We start from the raw sequence: 12,089 nt of genomic DNA, 5'->3' as shown, positions 1-12,089 counted from the left end.
CTACTTCTGTCAAAAAACTGAGAAAACAAACGATCTGAGAATTTAAGTCCATTAATTGCCAATTGCCCTCTTATTTTATTCTAAGAAGTTATCTTTTGTTTTTTTAAATAAACTTTTTATTGTTCACTAGAGGTCCCTCTGCCTGGCCTGCGCCCTTTTGCAATCAGGGACCCCTCGGGAGATGTTGGACTGCTGGTTTCAGTCCAACCCCCGTAGGCCTGGGATTGGGCCAAAACCAGCAGTCTGACATCCCCCGAGGTATGTAGTAGTGTGCAAAGTAGCAGGCAGCTGGGGAGGAGCCCGAGCCCAGACCTGGTGTCACGCTGCTCCCACTCATCCCAGACCTGTTGAACCTGCCGCCGCCACTGCTTGGTAGCGCTGCCGCAGAGGAGGGAGAGTCTCGCGCTGCTGTAGCTGCTTGCCAGCCATGAGTCCGGTGTCTGGTGCCCGTCAGTCAGCTGAGCAGTGCGCCACTGTGGGAGCACACTGACCAACAGGGAGCAGCTCCTGCGCTGAGCGTCTGCCCCCTGGTGATCAGTGCGCGTCATAACAACCAGTCGACTGGTCATTCGGTCACTTAGGCTTTTATATATATAGATAGTATTACAGATATCTTCCTTCCCCCCTTTACCTCCATCTTCCCAGCCCCTACCCACCCCACTATGTCTTCACTACCCTATTGCACATATCCATGGGCTATGCATATCTATATATATAAAAGCCCAGTGACTGGAACGGCGGAACGACCAGAACAACCAGAATGACTAGAACGACCAGTGGCTATGACACCCACTGTGGCAGCCAACAAGTCTGATCTGGGCCCCGATCACGTCTTCCCCGCCCCGGCCGGTGCCACCTCTGATCAGCCCTCAATACCCCGACCGGGGGCGGGGCCAGCCAGCCAACTGCCTGCAGCCCCTTCCCCCAGCCGGCCCGGCCCAATGGGCCCCCATCAGGGCGGGCCAGCCAGACCCCACCCATGCACAAATTCATGCACCAGGCCTCTAGTCCTACCTTATAATAGGGAAACATGCAAATTGACCGCACCTCCGCTATGCCCATGATTGGGCCTGCGAGGGGCTGGGGGCGGGACTCCGGGTGGCCTATCTGGCCGTTGAGAAAACCAAGATGGCGGCGCCAAATCCTCTTAGTTCCGGAGGTCCTGGGGAGTGATGGCAACCCTAGAGGGGCGTGGTCGGCACGGCCAGCAGCCTCCCAGGGGTCCCGGGACCCATCGCGACCCGGGGGGGCATGGCCGGGCACGGCCAGCAGCCTCCCGGGGGTCCCGGGTTGGATGGCGACCCGGGGGGGGCGTGGCCGGGCATGGCCAGCAGCCTCCCGGGGGTCCCGGGTTGGATTGCCAATGGGGGGCTAGGCCGGGCACCGCCAGCAGCCTCCCAGGGGTCCCGGGACCCATCGTGACCCGGGGGGGCATGGCCGGGCACGGCCAGCAGCCTCCCAGGGGTCCGGGTTGGATGGCGACCCGGGGGGGCGTGGCCGGGCATGGCCAGCAGCCTCCCCTGGGTCCCGGGACCCATCGCGACCGGGGGGGCGTGACCGGGCATGGCCAGCAGCCTCCCCTGGGTCCCGGGACCCATCGCGACCGGGGGGGCGTGGCCGGGCACGGCCAGCAGCCTCCTGGCGGTCCCGGGCTGGATCGCGACCCGGGGTGGCGTGGCCGGGCACGGCCAGCAGCCTCCCGGGGGTCCCGGGTTGGATTGCCAACGGGGGGGCGTGGCCGGGCACGGCCAGCAGCCTCCCCTGGGTCCCGGGACCCATCGCGACCCGGGGGGGCGTGGCCGGGCACAGCCAGCAGCCTCCCCAGGGTCCCGGGACCCATCGCGACCGGGGGGGGGCGTGGCCGGGCACGGCCAGCAGCCTCCCCTGGGTCCCGGGACCCATCGCGACCCGGGGGGGCGTGGCCGGGCACAGCCAGCAGCCTCCCCAGGGTCCCGGGACCCATCGCGACCCGGGGGGGCGTGGCCGGGCACAGCCAGCAGCCTCCCCTGGGTCCCGGGTTGGATCGCAACCGGGGGGGGGGCGTGGCCGGGCACGGCCAGCAGCCTCCCGGGGGTCCCGGGTTGGATGGCGACCCGTGGGGGCGTGGCCGGGCATGGCCAGCATCCTCCCCAGGGTCCCGGGACCCATCGCGACCGGGGGGGCGTGGCCGGGCACAGCCAGCAGCCTCCCGAAGGTCCCGGGTCGGATCCCGACCCGGGGGGGCATGGCTGGGCCTGGCCAGCAGCCTCCCAGGGGTCCCGGGTTGGATCGCGACCCGGGGGGGCATGGCCGGGCATGGCCAGCAGCCTCCCCAGGGTCCCGGGACCCATCGCGACCCCGGGTGGCGTGGCCAGGCCCAGCCAGCTGCTCCTGGGGCAGGGTCCCCGGCGATCGCCACCCTCGCCTAAATGGCTGGTGCTGAGAGGGATCAATGGGGCCAGTGGAAGGAGCAGGTGGTAGTTGACCACCGAGGCCATCTGCAGCAGCCGGATGCAGAGCTGGGGTCCATGTTCTCCAGGTTGGCCTCCGTCGGGCCCGTGTCGCACCCATAGTAGCCGAGTGGGCATGCTGGCATAGTAGCCCCAGCATGAGGCCAACTTCCCAAGCCAGGCTGCGGAGGGAGGGAGGGCCTCAGGGCTGGGAGCACTCCCCCACCCCAGTGGACAGGGCACAGAGAGCAAGCAGCAGAGAGCGACTAGAGGTGGTGGGTGTGGTGGCCTGGCTTCCAAGAGGCTGGCTTCAGCTGCTGTGGCCTGCGCTGAGGTGGCTGGTGGTGGGGGCAACTGCGTGGGCGCATCCGAGGCTGGGGCACTGGGAGACGTGGGACTGCAGCCCAGAAAGCGAGGCTCCGGAGGACCTGGTCACAGACCCCGGGCATTGAAGCCGCCTCCTACAAGATGTATCCTAGCCTAGGTGTGTGGGAAGCAGGTTCAGGAACCTCTCCCTTTGCGGTGCCAGAGCCCAGGCCTGCCAGCGCCCCAGAGGAGACCCCCACCAGGATCGGGGGCTTGACCAGTCTCTAAACCAGGGTGGCCATTAGCCCAGGCCTGCCAGCACCCCAGAGGAGACCCCCACCAGGATCGGGGGCGTGACCAGCCTCTAAACCGCCCGCAGCCCTAGCCCAGGCCTGCCAGCACCCCAGAGGAGACCCCTGCCAGGATTGGGGTCATGGCCAGCCTTCAAACTGTGGCGGCCCCTAGCCCAAGGAGGCCTCCTGGCCGAGGACGCCTGAGTCTGTTCTTGACCTAGGGCCGGGCTCTCCCCGCAAGGGACTCAGAAGCCACCAGAGTCTAACTGCCAGTCTCTGGGAGTGCATCCACTGTCCACCAAAAAGTAGGGCCATCAAACCATTCAGTCTCAGTGCAGGCACAGGTCCGTGGCTGACGGGGTGGAGGCCAGACCAAAACAAAACAGCAGAAACACCCTGCCCACCTGGGCGGGTACTGCTGTAGTCCACGTGGCCTGGGCAGTGTAGAAAGCACTACCTTCTCCCAGGTCCTGTGCTGGCACCTCCGCCTCGCTCACCCTCAAGCCCCCCTGAGTCCTGACAGCAAAGTGTGTGGGGCATTCTGCAGGAGTTGTGCCCTTCTGGGTGCTTTTGCCCAAAGACACACTTTGGGATGAATTCAGAGCCACATCTCATTTCCCATGAGACTGGAAGAACCATGTAAAAGGATTTTGACAAAAGCTTTCCACATCTCTGTTTATTCTTTTGAATCCATAAAACGACCTTAAAAAAAGCATCCGGGCCACCTAAGAAAGAATGCACTTTCTGGCCAGAGCACGCAGGATTCTTTTGCCCAACAGGTTAAAGGGAGCAGAGCTGGCACAGTGGGAATGGCCCTGGTGCCCTATGAGGAGACCGGGGGAATGGGGTTGCCGAAATTCCATAAGCCTCTTGCCACCTTCTCCTTTGCAAACCACACCATCCAGATCCACCAGGACTGGAGGCAACTGGGAATCACAGCCGTGATTTGGGACATGGTGAGCAAATCTTGAGGGGCCTCTGAAAACATCTGCAATTGATTATAAGACTGGTCTTTATTTAAAAAGAAATAAAAGAACAGCTTTGTTGAGATATAACCCATATACTGTACATGTCACCTAAAGTGTACAATGAACTGGTTTTTTAAAGTAAATTCAGAGTGGTACAACCATCACCATGCTCAATTTTTAAATATCTTCATGACCCATCCCCTCCAAAAAAAACTTCTACCCATTGGAATCACTTTCCTGATCATCTTCCCCAAAATAGATTGCACTTTAAAGGTGGGTAAAGGAAAGTTGAGGGAAGTTAAAACACTGCACAAAGGATATTGTAAGATGACAAAGCCCAAAGTGAAGATCATGTGTTTTCTTTAAAAAATATATATTTTTAAAATTTCAGAAAGGGAGAGGGAGAGAGAGATAGAAACATCAATGATAAGAATCACTGATCAGCCGAAACCGGTTTGGCTCAGTGGATAGAGCGTCGGTCTTCGGACTGGAAGGTCCCAGGTTCGATTCCGGTTAAGGGCATGTACATTGGTTGCTGGCACATATCCCGGTGGGGGGTGTGCAGGAAGCAGCTGGTCGATGTTTCTCTCTCATCGATGTTTCTAGCTCTCTATCCCTCTCCCTTCCTCTCTGTGAAAAAAATCAATAAAATATATTAAAAAAAAAAAAAAAGAATCACTGATCAGCTGCCGCCCACAGGCCCCCTACTGGGGATTGAGCCCGAAACCCAGGCATGTGTGCCACTGATCAGAATCAAACCTGGACTCTTCAGTCCACAGGCCGATGCTCTCTCCATTAAGCCAAACTGACCAGGGCCATGTGTTTTCTTCAAGTTCTGCGTGGTTGTAATGGTCCCCAAATCTATACTAATAAAAGGGTAATATGCTAATTAGAGTGGTTGTCTTCCGGACATCTTTCCAGACAAAGCCGCAGTGGCTACAAAGGCCAAGGCTCAGGCAGCCATAACCAGCTGCAGTGGCAGCAGCATTGGGGTTATGGGGGTGGTGCCTCCAGAGGGAGGCCAGACTGGGGGCCAAGGCACAGGCAGTTTGGGGTGATCAGGCTGATAGGGGAGGGCAAGGTAGGGGCAATCAGGCTGGCAGGAGATCAAGGTAGGGGCGAGCAGGCAGGCAGGCAGTGGGGTTAGGGACAATCAGGCAGGCAGGCAGGTGAGTGGTTAGGAGACAGCGGTTCTGGATTGTGAGAGGGATGTCCGACTGCTGGAAGTTGGACATCCCCTGAGGGGTCCCAGATTGAAGAGGGTGCAGATTGGGCTGAGGGGCACACCCCCCACCCCCCCAGTGCACGAATTTCGTGCACCGGGCCTCTAGTAAGTATATAAGTTCTTTGATTTATCTCTTCTCATGCCCTGTCATGTCACTTTTAACCTCTGATCTGGACAGTTCCTCAGTCTTTCCTTGGTATTTAAAAAGATTTACTATCCAGATATTTTGTATAATGTTTCTAAATTTGAGTTTGCCTGATATTTTTTTCATAATTATTTTTGGACATACATCTTTTATAGAAATTTCATAGAGGTGATCTTATGTTTTTTGCATTACATCCTATCAGGTGCCATTCAATTTCAATTTGTCCATCATTAATGATAGCATTTGATTAAAGTGGTGTCTGCAAGGCTATTTATTCCAATGAAAGCTAATTCTTTCCCATTTATAATTAATGATTATTTTGTGGGGAGGTAGTTTGAAACCTGATATTATTCATTATTTATCACACTTTCTGCTTATGTCTTTATATCAGTATGGCTTCATTTTATACTCCATTTTCATTGTTTATTTTGATACTCAAATTTTTTCATATTCTGTCAATGGGGAATCTCTTCTTGCTACCTCTTGTCTCATGTTGTTATATTTCTGTTATTGTTTGAAATGGTTTATGTTCATGGTAAACTTTTTCTACCTCAGCCCTGCAACTAGACATTTTTTCAAGGAGCCCTAGTCATTTAATGGTAAATAGGGCTCTTTTTTAATTAAAAATATTTAATTAAAATCTGTAAAAATTGAGATATGATTGACACATAACATATTAGTTTCAGGTATACAACATAATTATTATTTATATATATTGTGCAGTGATCACCACAAGTCTAGTTAAGATTTATTACTACGCATCAAAAATTTTCTGTACCAGAACTTTTAAGATTTACTCTCGCCGAAACCGGTTTGGCTCAGTGGATAGAGCGTTGGCCTGCGGACTCAAGGGTCCCAGGTTCGATTCCGGTCAAGGGCATGTACCTTGGTTGCGGGCACATCCCCAGTAGGGGGTGTGCAAGAGGCAGCTGATCGATGATGTTTCTCTCTCATCGATGTTTCTAACTCTCTATCCCTCTCTCTTCCTCTCTATAAAAAGTCAATAAATATATTTTTAAAAAAAAGATTTACTCTCTTAGCAACTTTCAAATACACAGGTAAGTACTAATTATAGTCACCATGCTGTATGTTACATTCCCAAACTTATTTATTTTATAACTGGGAGTTTGTACTTTTTGACCACCTTTTTTACCTTCTTCCCCTACTTCTCACCTCCTATCTCTGGCAACCACAAATCTCTTCTCTGTATCGATGAGTGTTTTTGTTCCTTTTATTTTAGATTCCACATATAAGTGAAATCATATGATATTTGTCTTTCTCTCTCTGACTAATTTTACTTAGTATAATGCCCTCAAGGTCAATATTGTCTCAAATGGCAAGATTTTCTTTTTATGGCTAAATAAAATTCCATTCAGTATGTGTGTGTCACATTTTCTTTTTCCATTCGTCCGTAAGTGGACACTTAGATTCTTTCCATGTCTTGGCTATTGTGACTGATGCTGCACTGAACATAGGGGTGCATATATCTTTTGGAGTTGGTGTTTTTGTTGCCTTCAGATAAATAACCAGAAGCTGAACCACATGGTAGTTCTATCTTTACTTGTCTGAGGAACCTCTGTACTGTTTTTCACAGGCTGCATTAATTTACATTCCCAACGGTGAAGTAATGATATTTTGATGCCAATATTTATATGCTAGGTGTGCTCATTGCTTTTTCTTTTCAGTTATCTTTGCTTCTAAGTCCTTTCAGTGAACTGATCTAAAGAAAATATGTATATGGATGTGTGTGTGTGTGTGTGTGTGTGTGTGCACGTGCGCACGCGCGTATTCATGTGTATATGTGTACACTGCAGTTGCCACATTTATCACAATAGAGCATTGAGTGAATGATAGAAAAACAACCAAAGATGCAGTTGAAAGATAAAAGTTTTCTTAATAACCATGGATATGGAAATGCAGAAATGGAAATATAGAAATAGTGCTGGAGAGAATACAACAGGCTCTGAAACATGTTTAAACTTCCCAGACGCCCAGCCTCCCCTCATGCTCATGCACGTGATAGAATCACCCAGAGGAGAGAACGATTCTTCACCGTAAGAAGCTCTGACATTATTTATGGGTGAGGGAGTGGGTGGGAGGAATCGCACTCTCCCACACACCTCACTCTCTGGAGACTCGGAAGACATTCCCGCCCACTCAGTGAGGTGCAAAACAAGCCCAGTACGTTCTGCAGTGTTTTCTGTGAGTCTGGGTTAAGCAAAGGTTGGTGAGTGTCTTCCAGCGGCCCAGATTCCTCTCTTTGTTTCAATGAAAGTGTAGGTCATAACCACACTTTGCACTTAATTACAAAATAGTTTGGGTTTGTTATGAAATTCCTGGCTTAGGTATGAAAAAGCCATTAGAGCAAAAATGTTTCAATAGTTTTCTTTTAGAATTAAAAAATTATAAATATTAAGGTTTTATTTTCCCTCTAACCCAGATAATTTAAAAAGTCATCTGTTTTTTTTTTTCAATTCTTTGAAATAAAGTCTAGTTCTAGCTTCTTTCCTTTAATCTCGACAATCCCTTTTCTTCTTTTTGTGTCTTAGAATTTTATGCTACACCATTCTGATATTTTCCTGATCTCATCTTGCCTTTGAGGCAGGTGGATATAATCTTGCTTTCTTAGATTTTTATTCCTGTTTTAGTTTTAGAATTGGCACTACCTACAGCTGGGATGTTGAAAAGTGTAGTGGTTCCCAAATTGGTTTTGAGGTCTGTGTGTCCTTCTGTGCTGGGGAAGCACAGATTTATACTCTGGGATGCATGGCTCTACGCAATTGATGACGATTGCCTTCCTATTCCATTTTTGTCGTCACAGGGAAAGTCTTGCATGAGGAACATATTGAGCTCTTGATGGAGGAGTTTGCGTTCCTGAAAAAAGAAGTGGTGGGGAAAGACCTGCTGAAAGGATCTCTTCTCTTCACAGGTCAGTTTTAGGGGGGGGTCACAGGTCACGTGGAACTGGTGGGGCCAGGATGCCAGATGGTTATTTCCTAGCTCTCTAGAGGATGAGCTTTGATTTATTTTACTAAAGGCTCTCTGACTGAGGGCCAGTTTAATTTATTATGCACCTACAAACAATAAAAATATCTAATTTTTCTTTCTGTTCTCAAATGAGACTGAATTGCTTGGTGTGCTTAGGTAAAAAGTGTATTAGAAATCGTAAGCATTTTTAGGCCACTGTCCCAGTCTACTCAGCAAACAGAGTTTTGCCTCATGAAATCTTAACAAGCTGGACATTATTTTTTCACAGGAAGTTGAAAGTGAAACCTATCTTCAAAAAGGATGGAGGGTAAGGTTCTTGGAGAGGAAAGCATCTCTTTGTGGAGCAAATAGAACATGCTAGTCCCCCTTTCCTCTCACAAGTTACAGGGATATTGACTGTGGCCAAATTCGGATCTACAGTACTATATATTTTTCTACTTACTCTGTCTTGGTGATTCTTTGAGCACCTCCATTAGTAACAGGAAATGAGCCTCCTGGAGCCGCCTCCTCTCGTAGTCGCCTTTGGATGGACACCTTGTCTTTCCACACCCTTACCTGGGTTCCTTGTCTGGCCACCTTCCCTGGGAGCTTTCATGAAAGAAATACTAGTAAAACCCTGAAGCGGCCTGGCATTGTTTCCCCCCACCCCGATTTCTCAATTGGCAAAAATGTATGGGTGGACCTGGTAATTATGATGCTGAATCAAAAAAACAGTCAGAAAAATACAAATCCAATAACATCTCACTTATGTGGAGTCTAATGATTGATTGATTAGGTAGTGATTTTAAAATTTATCTTTTTTGTTTGTTTCTATTAAAAATTTTTAATGTAGCCAAAACCGGTTTGGCTCAGTGGATGGAGCGTCGGCCTGCAGACTGAAGGGTCCCAGGTTCGATTCCGGTCAAGGGCATGTATCTTGGTTGCGGGCACATCCCCGGTGGGGGGTGTGCAGGAGGCAGCTGATTGATGTTTCTCTCTCATCGATGTTTCTAACTCTCTATCCCTCTCCCTTCCTCTCTGTAAAAAATCAATAAAATATATTTAAAAATAATTTTTAATGTAGGTATTATTGCAGGTGTCCCCCTTCCCCACCCCCTTTGCCCACCTCTACACTCCACCTCCCCCTTCCTTGTGCTTCATCAAACTATTGTCTGGGTCCATGGGAGTTATATATATACATATATACACATATATACATATACATATACATATACATATATGTATGTATACATATATATATGTTCTTTAATTAATCCTTTCATCTTCTTTAAACAGTCAATCCCACCCACACCCCCTCAGATGTCAACCAGTCTGTTCCGTGTGCCCATGCTTCTGATTCCATTTTGTTCCTTGGTTGATTTTGTTCCTAAGATTCCACATATTAGAGAGATCTTATAGCATTTGTCTTTCTTTGACTGGCTTATTTGGCTTAGCATCTTAATCTCCAGGTCCACCTATGCTGTCCCAAAGGATAACAGTTCCTTCTTTTATATAGCCACATTGTGTAAATGTACCATAGCTTTTGTATCCACTCATCTACTGATAGGCACTTAGGCTGTTTCTAGATCTTAACTATTGTAAACAATGCTGTTATAAACATGAGGATGCATATATTCTGATTGGTGTTTTAGGATTCTTAGCATATATACCCAGAAGTGGGATCACTAGGTCAACAGACAATTCCATTTTTAATTTTTGAGGAAACTCCATACTGTTTTCCACAGTGACTACACCAGTCTGCATTCCCACCAGCAGTGCACAAGGGTTCCCTTTTCTCCATATCCTCGCCAGCACTTGTTTCTTAATTTATTGATAGTAGCCATTCTGCAGGTGTGAGGTGGTCCTTCGTTGTAGTTTTAATTTGCATCTCTCTGATAATTACTGACTTTGAGCATTTTTTTCACATGTCTATTGGCCATGTGTATGTCCTCTTTGGAGAAGTGCCTATTCAGGTCCTTTGCCCATGTTTTAATTGGATTGTCTTCCTGATGTTGAATTGTATACATTCTTTATATATTTTGGAAATTAACCCCTTATTGAATGTATCCTTCATAAATATATTCTCACATACAGTGGGTTCCCTTTTCATTGTGACAATGGTTTCTTTTGCTGTGCAGCTTTTTAGCTTGTTGTGCTCCCATTTGTTTATCTTTTCCTGAGTTAAATTTATTCCTAGGTACCTTATTTTTATTGTTGTAATAGTAAATAGAGTTGTTTCCTTAGTTTCTCTTTCTGATAGTTTATTATTGGTGTATAAAAATGCCATTGATTTCTGGATGTTACTTTTGTATCCTACAATTTTGTCGAATTTATTAGTTGTAGAAGTTTTGGGTGGAGTCTTTAGGATTTTATGTATGCAAAATCATGTTTTCTGCAAATAACAGTTTTACTTGCTCCTTCCCCACTTGGTTGTCTTTTATTTATTCTTCTTGTCTGTATGGCTAGGACTTCCAGTATTATGTCGAATAAGTATGATGAAGGTGGACATCCCTGTCTTTTTCCTGATCTTAAGGGAAATACTTATACTTTTTGCCCATTGAGTATGGTGTTGGCTGTAGGTTTTTCATATATGACCTTTATTATGATGAGGTATGATCCCTCTATTCCTACTTTGCTGAGAGTTTTTATCATTTATGGGGATTAGATTTTATTGAATGCTTTTCTGTATCTAATGATATGATCATGTGACTTTTATATTTCATTTTGTTTATGTGAGGTAGCACATTTATTGATTTGTGGTTATAGTACCAACCTTGAATCCCCAAAATAAATCTCACTTGATAAATGGTGTATTATTTTTTAATGTAGTGCTGGATCTGATGTGCTAATATTTTTTGAGGATTTTTGCATCAATGTTCATCAGGGATATTGGCATATAATGTTCTTTTTCCGTTCTGTCTTTATCTGGTTTTGGTATTAGGATAATGTTGGCCTCATAAAATGATCTTGGAAGTCTCCCCTCCTCTTGGATTTTTGGAATAGTTAGAGGAGGATTGCTGTTAGTTCTTTGAATATTCGGTAAAATTCGCCCTTGGAGCCATTTGGTCCAGGGCTTTGGTCTCCCCGAAGTTTATTGGCTAGTCCTTAGATTCCATTAGTTGTTATTGGTCTATTCAGGTGTTCAGCTTCTTCATGATACAATTTTGGAAGACTGTGTTTCTAGGAATTTGTGCATTTTGCCCAGCTTGTCTATTTCCTTGACATATTGTTATTCATAATATTTTTTTACAATCATTTGGGTTTCTGTGATGTCTGTGGTTACCTGTCCGTTTTATTTCTGATTATATTTATTTGACTCTGATCTCTTTGTTTCTTGATGAATCTGGTTAAAGGTTCATCAGTCTTTTATTTCTTTTCAAATAACCAGCTCTTGGTCTCATTGATCTTTTATATATATATTTTAGTTTCTATGCCATTTATTTCTTTTCTGACCTTTATTATTTCCTTTCTTCTACTTACTCTGGACTGTTCCTGAGGTGTTTTTTTTTTTTCCCCTGCAATTCTTTCAGGTGTAGAATTATTAGATTAAAATCATGGAATTTCAGAGCTAGAAGTTGATATAATCAAACAAATCAAGAGAGGAACAACAGAAGTATTTATTGAGCACCTATGAGAACATTATGCTATTTATTAAATCCCCTAACAAGGGAAGTGGATATTATTAGCCTTGGCTTGGAGCTCTTTCACTCCAGCCACCTTAAACATTTAATTTCTTACCAAGCGGTTTCAGGCCAC

General features: G+C 47.2%; 1 protein-coding gene across 2 annotated transcripts in view; it reads left to right on the top strand.

The window, feature by feature from the left end:
• The window catches only part of BLVRA (biliverdin reductase A), a 70,753-nt gene that overhangs the window by 43,266 nt on the left and 15,398 nt on the right, over nt 1–12,089 (top strand). For both annotated transcript variants that reach the window (XM_054726370.1, XM_054726369.1), the window contains exon 7: nt 8,188–8,295. In XM_054726370.1, the coding sequence (XP_054582345.1) occupies nt 8,188–8,295 (108 nt within the window). The remainder of the gene's footprint in view (nt 1–8,187; nt 8,296–12,089) is intronic.

This window comes from Eptesicus fuscus, chromosome 14 (assembly GCF_027574615.1).
Source record: "Eptesicus fuscus isolate TK198812 chromosome 14, DD_ASM_mEF_20220401, whole genome shotgun sequence".
NCBI lineage: Eukaryota > Metazoa > Chordata > Mammalia > Chiroptera > Vespertilionidae > Eptesicus > Eptesicus fuscus.
This window is presented reverse-complemented; position numbering and strand designations above follow the sequence as displayed.